This window comes from Dermacentor albipictus, chromosome 10 (genome assembly GCF_038994185.2).
Source record: "Dermacentor albipictus isolate Rhodes 1998 colony chromosome 10, USDA_Dalb.pri_finalv2, whole genome shotgun sequence".
NCBI lineage: Eukaryota > Metazoa > Arthropoda > Arachnida > Ixodida > Ixodidae > Dermacentor > Dermacentor albipictus.
In genome coordinates this window covers 26,315,085-26,325,942 of record NC_091830.1, presented here as the reverse complement: position 1 = coordinate 26,325,942, position 10,858 = coordinate 26,315,085, and the positions used below count along the sequence as shown (strand labels likewise).

Here is a 10,858-nt window from a genome sequence, read left to right as displayed (position 1 = left end):
CTGAAATGCAACAAATTTCATGATGGTCAGCGTTTATCTCAGAAAAGCGTTTCTGCGTTTTACATATATTTGAGTAGGTGGCATCGAAGTCGGGCTTGAGGTAAAGCCTCCTCTTAGCGCCGGAACGAAGGCAGAGTTAACAAAAGCGAAGTTTCTGTTACTGCAGTAGTCTGGGTTGTGAACTTCTATCAGGGTTCTCTACAGCCGTATTCCAGTCGAAGTTGGAGAAAGAAATTGATATGTGTACACGTTGCTCACATTTGTTTCAGTGAATTGGCTGTGGAATTCAGTAATTTTATCATTTCGTCGCCCAAACGAGCTAGATAATCTCCTTTTGTAAGGAATATTGCCACGACCTTGACACAGCTGACAGCCACTCGGTGCAATTCGGTGCCACATGCTAGGCACGTTGGGTGGCTCCCATAGGAAGACGAAGGTGCCAGGACAGCGATATTTAAAGGCTCTATAGCATCGACCGAAGTCTTTTGTGTCTGGCTTGCGGTTGTGGTGGACATCCTCGGCAGATCTTGCATGCCGTATTAAGGAGGCATTCTTTGAAGCAGTCGGTTTTTGCGTAGGTTGTCCGCTTCCAGTTCCTGGGGGTCACCAACATAGACGCGTACCCAGCACCTCCACCTGCTTGTCACAGACATAGTGACAAAAGACTTCGGTCGACGCTATAGATCTTTTATATATCGCTGTCCTGGCCGCTTCGTCGTTGCCTTCCTCTGGGAGCCACCCAACATGCCTAGCATGCGGTACCGAATTACACCGAGTGGCTGTCAGCTGTGTCGAGGTCGTGTCAATATTGTGGATTATCACGATCGTTTGTGGCCCCGGCAAGAGTCACTCCACCCTCCCGTCCCTCTCATTCCTGCAGTGACTACGAGTGGATATTTAGGTAAAATTACTATAGATATATGCCGGTGTGTCTTGCATCTATGAATTTCGTCCCGAGCTGGTGAAAAAATAAAGGTTTATGTCGTATACACCGACATACTTGCGGCACTGAGTTCTGCTTATCAAACCACGCAAAAGTGCAAATGAAAGCATATGGATCTGCTTTGCATGCGTTCAGTTCATCGCCGAATCGGTTAATGTTGCACTTGCTGCCAAGGATTGGGAAAACCCAACTTTCGGAAAAAATTATCTTTGCCCCTTAGCACTCTTTCGATGCAAGTGATTTTCATAAACACAGGAGCATGCAGTACGTTGAGTTCCAGCGCCGCATTTCCTCAAACGTTTGCTATGAAGTTGAATGCCGCTGATCGCATCCTATTTGTGCGCTTGAAAGTTTCGATTGCACTTTTTTTCATGTTTACGTTGCTCGCTTTAATTACAGAACGAAAAACAAAAAATGGAACGATGTAAGCTTCACTACATCGGTGAAGGACTTAGTGAGTCGTTGGTGGAAAATAAGAAACAGCTATAAACGAAGGCATTTTTTAAACGTCTGGAACACCACACAGTGTCTCGTTTGCCGTAAATGGGGTATTACTGCTTTTCTTCTACTTTATTACGGAGAAATATTCAAGAGGTAAAGTTATCGCTCGTGAGTTCAAAAGTGCAAGAATAAGATGCAACTTGGAAATGCTGCAGATGAAACATTCTTCAGAAGTGCAGAGCTATTAAGAGTTTTTCGGGGCCCAAGTAAGTTCGCCAGTTATATTTTCATTTTGTGTTTCCGACTTCGTTTCTTTCTTTGCTCTCATGATCGACTGTGTGACAGCATGGCTCAGTGATTGCAGAAAATGAAAATCCCGAATGCGGCTCGTTAGGTTTGAGTTCCTGTGTGATAGGTACTCGATGAAGCCGGGATGCAATAACCTTCAACGACACATTTCTTTAGAAGTCTTCAAGGAACGGTATGTTTGTGAGTACAGCATCCTGCTGCCGCTGTGACAAAAAAGCTGTTTTACGCACTGCTTCCTACGTAGATTCAAAAGTTCATAGTTGTTGATGGTGTCCAGGAAGCACTCGGGAGTTTCTAAATGACTGGAGTATCACAACAGGCAGTAATTCTTGGAACGTCACTGGTTAAAGACCTAGCTACTGTAGATATCTACGACAGGCTTCCGAAACGAACAGGGCTCGTAAACTATACGCCAACAAGCCATCTGTAAGCAGGTGTGGCTGTGAACGCGAGGGCTCAAAAGCAAATGGAAAACCACCAAAGAGGAGTGTATCGTCGAACCTCTGTACATAAGTTTAGATACAAGATGCCTTTCGACACGTCTTTATAGCAATGCGATCACGCCCTAACAAAGAACGCATGCGCATAGCACTGCCTTAAAATCAGAATTCTCTGATCAACAGTGGTGGAAGAAGGAATGTAGCTGGAGAGACAACGTTCCATTATTCATATATTAACATAGTTTGACCACGAACGATCTCTTCAAGCCTCTATATTCCTGTGAAGTTGTATTGTTTGCTTGCCCTAAGCGCTATCAAGTGTCTATTTTAAGATGCTGAAGGCCATTTATGAGCTAAGCACATATAGTGTAAAACACATTCCAAAATCAGCGCCCTGTAGAGTTCTCATGTGTGCTTTTCTCAGGTGATGTCAGGCATCAGTACCACTTGAGACGTTTTTGAGACATCGAGAAACACTTCCTCAGGAAGGACAAATGTGCAAACTCCTGCGCAAGATAGATGCACTTTTAACCGTTGGGATTGAGTTTTAGTATCGGGTTATTGACTAACGTGACAGGTGATGAATGTACATAATCAGATAGATTAAATAGAGAAGAGGCCGCTTCAGAGCAGCTTGACCAGCCCCGTCACCCCGATGACTAAATAATAGGAAAAACAGACTTCCTTGCTACCTCTATTTGCTCTCTTGTTTGCATTTATTTCATTTATAGACTTAGTATGGTTGGGCAACTGTAGCATACGTCTATTTGGGAGAAAGGGTTAGTTTAACTTTCTAAGCCGTGTGTTGGTATAGCCGGCTTGACTGGAGCATCCGTACATTCCCCTTAGTCTACAGTTAATAAAAAGTCAATAAACCATGCATAAAAAACGTATATGTGAGCTTTTGAAATGCCGGACACTAACCATAACTGCAAATATAGTAAACCCAATTGCAAGTTCTTCCTTGTGTGATGATTCTTGGTAAATCAATACGACCCTTTTTAGGACCTGCATTCAGTTCTGCAAAGGCGCAGCATGCTTTAGTATAAGTCGGAAGTTATTCATTTAAAACTTCTGACTTATCTGATGAACGTTGTGGTGTGGCACGTTCGCGTTTTCAGAAAATCTAGCTAAAGTGACGAAATTGCATACACTACATTGTAAAACCTATACAACCTGAAAACCAAGAACCAATGCACCGGGCAATATGACTAATGTGACATTTTCTTTACTGAGTTTGTTTCTAGTTGACTAAAGAGCTCTATGTAAGAAAAATAGAACTTGTGGACATAATTTAACACGTATTGGTTAGCATTTCTCAACAATGACTGCAAATACCCTGGGCTGCAAATCTTGTAAAAAACTCATATCTCGCTTTCTTGACTACAAGGCGTGGAAATGACATTTTTATGGAGAGAGAAGGAAACAGCCGCTTCTGCACTAAATTGAGAAACATATTTCTACGTACCGGAAATGCAATTCCCTTTCAGCACATCAAGCACAAGTGCTATTTACTTCTAACTGCTCTACTGGCGCTCGGACTAAAATATAGACTCCAGGAAAGTGATCACAGTTGATGAACGTTAATTTTTTAGGTGGCAGTTTTTTTCACATGAACACTAATGCATATTCATGTATGCTTATAAGGAGAAAGCACTCTAATATATATTGTCTCAAGTACTTCTCATTTGCATATTAGACACGCGATTCTGCGACGAGAATAAGGATAACGCACATCACGCGACTGACTGCGGGTGGTCAAATATCTAGGGTGTCACTGGGGAATCATTACAATTATTGTTTGTGTGACGTTCGATTTGGTAGAAATGTTAGACTTCTGCTTCTGAACTTGTAGTTTCCTTCATCTTAAATATTCAACATCGATGTACATCAAAAATGACTCTTCTAACGGAACACCTGAATTCACACTAGCGTACAAGAGCTCATACAAGGACCGGAGGTGGCATTGTACAATCTGCCTTTGTTTCTACGGTGTCATAGCTAAAACGCCGAGAAAACGAACAACACGGTGAGTATGAAAATAAGAAGTCGTCGAAGTTATACCTGTAATCCGTCAAGCCCGTCAAGCAAATTGTCTGTCGAGGTTCAATTTTTTTTTACATCTGTCGGGCCCCCGTAAGAAAGAAGAGCTACAACAAATAAAAGCAGTAAGCTAGGAATCATTTGATTTATATGATGTACGCGTTGAAATTTTTGCAGTTATAGTGCGATAATGCTCGTCGACCATTTAAGATCCCTTGATTACTTTACCAGAGTAGAAAAACCATCAGCAGAAGCAGAAAAAAATGAAAACAATAGGTTCACGAAGACAAAAGCCAAACTTGCCGCCATCGTGAAACAGCTGGTCACAGAAGCTTCGCGTACTTCAGCTGCAATGTTTCGTCGAATCCTCACCGCACCCGCCACAAAACGGAAACAGTAGGTGCGAGGACGATTGCAGATCATTTCTTTAGGGCGAAACAATTGTTTTTTTGCCATAAGGGCCTTCGACAGCAGAGGTTTAAAGAGTTGTACTCTCGTTATTCGTGAAGTGGGGTGCGTGTCGTCCACCACCATCGGAGCCATCATGATGTCGTTTGCGGTGTCCTCGGTGCTCCTAGGTTACCTGGTCACCGTTGCTCATGGCGCGGTACAATACCACCAGCTGATCAAATGCAGCCGTAAGTTGGAACTCCTTGAGGTGCTCGCGCTCAATTTGCGTCTCCAACTCACACCAGCGAGACACCTGTCTTGTGCACTGATATATTTGCCACCGTTCGGAATCATATCATCATCAAGGTTATAATGTTCGTAGCATAAAATAGCGCACAAATAAGTACACAGCAGGAGGTCCGAGAGCTTCAAGCTGTAGGTGGACTTCTTACTAAAGATTACGAAGTAGTTAAAAGAGAATAATAAGAGCAGTTAACTTAGATATTAGACCTTGAGCATGAGTACAGAAGTATTTGGAGGATGCTTGAGCTTCGACGTTAAGAGTGGATTGCGATAGCATTCAAAGATTCCTGACTGCTTCTCACGCTTACCGGCAGCTCGGATTCTGTAACCGTAATGTTTACCGGAAAGCGATGGCAGCCAATGCTGTGCACGAAGGCGAGCTTTCTGGTAGAAACGCGCCCTCTAGCGTGGGCCAATCCCGGAGGTACCACACAGCCGTGTGCCAGTAAAATTGCATCAATTTACGGGTTGAGCTCAGTTATTGTTGCGCACTTTCAGCACTAATGTCTGAGACGGCTTAAGAGGAAAAGCATGCGCTGTCAGTGTTTTGTTTGACGACATTTGTTTGTGGGATGCCATTCTCAACATTTCCAGGAATAATGTTGTCAAGAATGTAAGACCTGACATGAGCAACTTTAGTGGTAGAATGGTGTGGCAATATAACCCGCATATACCATATGTTATATATCAATGCGTGGTATACATATACCTAAATGTATACGGGAATTTTCGCTCATGGGCAACTCCGCCGACACCGACACCGGATTTCCTGCGACATGGAGTCCTTGGCGCTATCCCGTCAATGGTCACGAAATAAAAAAATAAGGTATAAAGATGAGCAATATTCTAAAATGATAGAGGTGAAACATGGAAGTAAGAAAACAATTCTTCTTTGAAACGAATCAAGCGATCTGGACAATGTTTAACGTAAGGGGGTGGAGCACTCAAAAAAAAAGAAAAGTGGGAAATAACCAAGATGAACGGAGAACTCGACAATCGATGCATTACAGTCTGGTTGGTTTCTGAGAAAGAGATTCGATATCTACGATCACTCCGGCAATCTTGCTGGTAAAGGGGCTGGAAGCGAACTGAACTGTTGCAAAGCTTTAAGTTATCATGCATTACACAGGGTACGCGGAAAATATTGTACATAAACAGCGTTAAAATTGAGCATTCTGGGCAAAACAAACAGAAATTGCAGTTTTCTAAAATCATACATCGAGACGTCACCGCATTCACGTTCCCTGCCAGTTTATAGACGCCATCAATTCTTGAGAATGTCGAATGATTCATTCACCCACACCGCATTTGTACTGAAAATAACCAGAAACAGTGCTGGGCTAAGTGGACTGCTGCGTCTACATTTGGTGTTTATCGATATTTCAAGCTAGTTCTACTGCCTTACCCCTTCAACTTCAATAGCAGTGTTTATCAAGCGCACAGTGGATCAATTAACCAACTTTTGCAGAAGAACATAAACGGGATCTTAGTCTGGAATATACAATAGCGCATAGATATTCAGTTCTTGTAGGGAAAGTGTAAGCACTACATTATCCGAGTTGAACAAACAAAAACAGTGATAATGAACATGCCTGCCTCTGAAAAGCGCAGCATTAACTTCTTCAGATAAATGACGGCTGCAGGCGCAAACGTAATGATAATAAATATCAGTTTGTCACTGTTGTACAGCAATGTGTATTGAAGGAAAGATCGCGTGCCAAATGGTTACATGAAATTTGATAAATAGTTTAGCCTAATGTAGTTGCGCGTGTTGGTGATAGCTATTTATTCATTTTTAGTACGCATACTTATTAGCTGGTTACATTGCAGGCCGCGGTGGCTACATTTCGACGGGCGGAATGCTAAAAAAGTTCGGCACCCAGCTTTAGGTACAGGTTCACGAAGCCCGAATGTTCAAATTTATTCTGGAACCTTCCACTGTGGTTTCTTTCATATCCGCTGTGTTGGGATGTAAAAGCTCATCAATCAAGCAAATAGCTCACTGACTTGTAAATAAAGTATGTCTATGGAAATATCGTGAAACTTTCAATGAGATGTATGTAGCAGATTTTCTTGATGCAACAGCGTACCCAAGACATCAGTTGATAGTAGAAATAACTGGATCCGCTGACGGACAGGTAAACAGGCAAAAATTACGAATCCTGGATAGTTGCGAATGTATTGGGCTAACCCATGAATGGCAGATGGCACAAAGAGAAGTTAATTTTTACGCGCTGTCGTTAATTTGCATGAGTGCTTCATTTGTTCTTTATAAGTTCGATTCGCCTAAATACATTCGCAGAAAACTACAGTGCCGAGATCATGGGCTTGGTAACCAGGGACGCAATCGTCGGCCACCAGATGATGGCCAAGATTAAGCTTCGTGTCTACGACACCATCCTCAAGGATCTCAAGCTGAGGGTGGCGCTCTTCACTCCTCGAGGCACAGTCGTGCCATGTATAGAGCGCTTCGGCTCGTGGTAAGAAAAACAAGAAACCTTGGCTCACGTTAAGGGACAATGGCTTGCGCCATTACAAATTGCATAGGCCACGAAAAAAAGTTATGAAAGGGGAGTGGGTAGTAGAAGGAGGCGGTTAGCACCTTGAACAATTGAAGGCTGCGTTGAAGAAGTCTACGCTGCCTTGATGCGCGCGCCTTGCCTCCTGCAGTGCGTGGCAGCACGCTCGCATCAAAGCATTCTGTCGATGATGGTGGTGATCATGATTTACTGGCGTCCCCGTTGAAATGGATTGGTGACAAAAAGTCTCGCAGCCTGCTTGAGCTAATGAGGTATGCTGTACATGCATTTCATTCTAGCATTTTTGTATACCTCTCTATAGTATTCTTTTTCCTGCTCAAAACTTCTCTAACGACCTTGTGCCGCTACCTAGGCATGTAACGGATCCGGTCGTATCAATCTCTTCCCCACTTTTTTTCCACCAATGCTCTAAGCGACTCACGCTTATCTCGACTGCCTGCCGAACTGCTGATCGAACTCGGACGCTCCCCGCCATCTGGTGGAGGCCGTGCTAGTATATCTAAATGACACTCGGCGGAGGCATGGCAGAACGTGACAGCAACATAGAGACCGGTATCTCACCCCGTGTGAGGCTAGTTAAGCTCGTTTTTATATTATACTCTCAGTTTCTCACTATTGCTAAGTATTCTGGACACGACGAGGTATCATTTAACACTATTGTCATGTTCATACGAAGTCTACAACCTATCTGAGTGACCGTTTCTTTCTAGAAGCTGTTACAAGATACCCAGATCCGTCTGACGTCGGCTGAGAAAATCTTGTCTCAAAACAAAAGAACACACACACGAAATGCAAACAGAAAGCTGCAAGTGTATAAAGAGCTTCATCTTCCAACACCTTATGCCCGGCTTTCTTTTTTTCCAGCGTGTATGACGTTTGTGAAAACGTGCCGGACGACAAGGTGACAATGTGGACGACCAAGTGTCCCGTCCCGCCCGGAACCTACTGGCGCAACTTTGTCTTCCGGGTTTCACCTAAACTGGTGAAGCATATAGGCGTAAGTGTTCTGTACGGCGCTTCATGCTACCGTCTCCGTGATACGTGAAGTCTGTGGTGACTGGGTTTATTAGGGTAGTGTTCGCTGTTTAGCCATCGTTGCTTCTGAAGGGCCACAGACTCTAAACAAGAAGTGAAGCAAGTTTAGTCAATTCATGACCATTATGAGGCTGCCTAACTACACACAAGTATCCTAATGTGTGCAAGCACCGTCTTCCTGCCTTTGTAGAAATTGGTTTATAGTTTATAGACAGAAATATAATAATTCCTTGTTCTGTGAAGGAAAGGGCAGTCTTTCTTAGAAACGAATTCAGTGTGACGAAAAATTTCCTGTCTCAAATTTTATGGCCATGTCGCGTGTCTTGCTGTCATATCGTTGGCCCAGCCTTTTTCCCACAGAAAAATTTGGCTCCATTATCCCGGCTGAAGTTGGTGGTCTCACCGTGGCCACATTCTGTGAGGTAATAAAATTAATCCGAAGGTTTCAAAAAAGCACCGCCATTTTATTAAACATATTAATGTTGCTGCAATGCAATAAACCACGGCTTCTATTTGTAAATTTTCTTCGAAGGAAGGCAACGAAATCAAGAAAAGCATAAACCATAATAATTCTCACTTTTATTTGAATCAAATGTAGGCTAATTATGAACGAGTCTTAAGGGATTAAGAAACTAGGCCTCCGTAGCTCTTTTGGTAAAGCGTCGCACATGTCATGCTGAAGCTATGGATAAATCTACCTGCACTGGCCAGTCGACTTTTCGGTCAGCTCAACTTTCCTTCTATTTTATCACAAATATTAAGCTTATCGGAAAAAGCTCAAACCCCCACTCATACTTATTCTACACTCCAAATAAGCAAAACGAGCACTCTTTCCCTATGCTCTCCTTGGCTTTGTTGCTTGTTGGCATCGTTGTTTGGCAAGTTGTTTTTAATAACTTTGATTCTGGATCCCCGTGATTCCTTTCCCTTCTCATTAGTGAACTGTTTGACTCATGGCTCCATAAAAGCAATCACGGGCTCAGCAACTCCATTTGCGCGATGGTCGGAAGTTTTCCTTCCTTTCTCCCCATCCCTCTTTGTTTTTTGCCCAGGATGGAAATCTCATCGCAGCTATGATGTTGGAGAGCAAGGGCAAGAAGCTTTCATGCCAAGCCCTGCACTTGAGAGTTTTTAAGACCAAGCCGACAACGGACATTTGGGATTAGAATGTCTCATCAGCGAAGAAACAGTGGCGCGTGGAGTTCTGCAGTGTGAATTCAGAGGAATAAAGAGAATATATTCAGATGGAAATGTTGAGTGTGAAAAGTAAATGATACCCACCTGTGCATGCAATGAGCAGCATGCTACACTAAGACATGCTTACATTGAATGCGTATTTAGAAAAAAATATTTAACATGGCAGTAATTAATTTTATTAAAACTATTTCACTCTGCAGCAAGTTCAAAACTTAGATTTGCACACGAATGAAGGTGTTGCATGTCGCTTACTCAGAATTCTCGTTGCCACTGAACGGCACTCGCTAAGGTGCATGCTTAAGTGCACGAATGCACATGTCTTCTGTGAAAAGTTTATTAAGGCCATGAACTTTTCGCAATATCGTGCAAAATGATTTTGCCACAAGGAAAATTGAAACGCTGCTATTGTTGAGTGGAGAAACACTCAAGGACTCCTTTACCTCATGATTTCCTATTGGAAGCAATCGCTGAGCATTGAAATGTTTGAATTGCGAAAGACGAAATTAGTTCGATTGCGATAGCGTTCTCAATTTACTATGGCGAATCAATAACACCTGACAGTTTCAAATTAAATATGTTGTCTTGGCATTTTGACAAAATCGGGGCTACTACGGTGCACTCAATGGGGAAAATGGCAGCTGTGGGGCCTATTTTCGGCAGGCCTTCGCATTTTATTTGCTATAGTCACACAGGCAAGTGCCAACATATCTGTAAATTACAGACGAAGCATGGTTATACGGCACCTCGAGACACAAACATATGAAGACAAATCAAGCCCCCACAATCACTTTTATGGTATGTTTAGTTAGGAATCACAGCGATTTAAACCTGTAGTGTGTGCTCCACTATCAGGAAGTCACTGCTTGTCATTGGGACTTGGTGGGAACGCCTAGATATTCGTTTAACTATGGCATTTACTATGAATTTCTTGGTTAATGGTACCCCATGGTGAAGTAATCATTGCCAGGAAAATAATTTCATCACATCCTACACTTGTTCTCGCTTAGATGTCACGTTGAGAAAGAAGGCAGCGAATTTCTTCATTTTTCTAGTTTTTCTGTCTTTATGAAATGCACTCTCAAGTTCTGGGAGCAAATAAATGGGAATGAGAAGCTGGATGTGACTCGCGCATTTTATTTTTACACGGTTTTAGATTTTTGAATAAGTTGTAAAAATAATTCTTATAAAAACGTAGGAATAAGTATATTCTATGTTTT

At 42.6% G+C, this 10,858-nt stretch overlaps 1 protein-coding gene across 1 annotated transcript; it reads left to right on the top strand.

Annotated features, from left to right (window-relative positions):
- The first annotated feature begins 4,557 nt into the window (after positions 1 to 4,557).
- Positions 4,558 to 9,695, top strand: LOC139050665 (uncharacterized). The gene is made up of 4 exons (XM_070527260.1): positions 4,558 to 4,814; positions 7,172 to 7,349; positions 8,274 to 8,406; positions 9,497 to 9,695. The coding sequence occupies exons 1-4, from the start codon at positions 4,721 to 4,723 to the stop codon at positions 9,608 to 9,610; spliced, it is 519 nt and encodes a 172-aa protein (XP_070383361.1). The 5' UTR covers positions 4,558 to 4,720; the 3' UTR covers positions 9,611 to 9,695.
- The last annotated feature ends 1,163 nt before the right edge of the window (positions 9,696 to 10,858 follow it).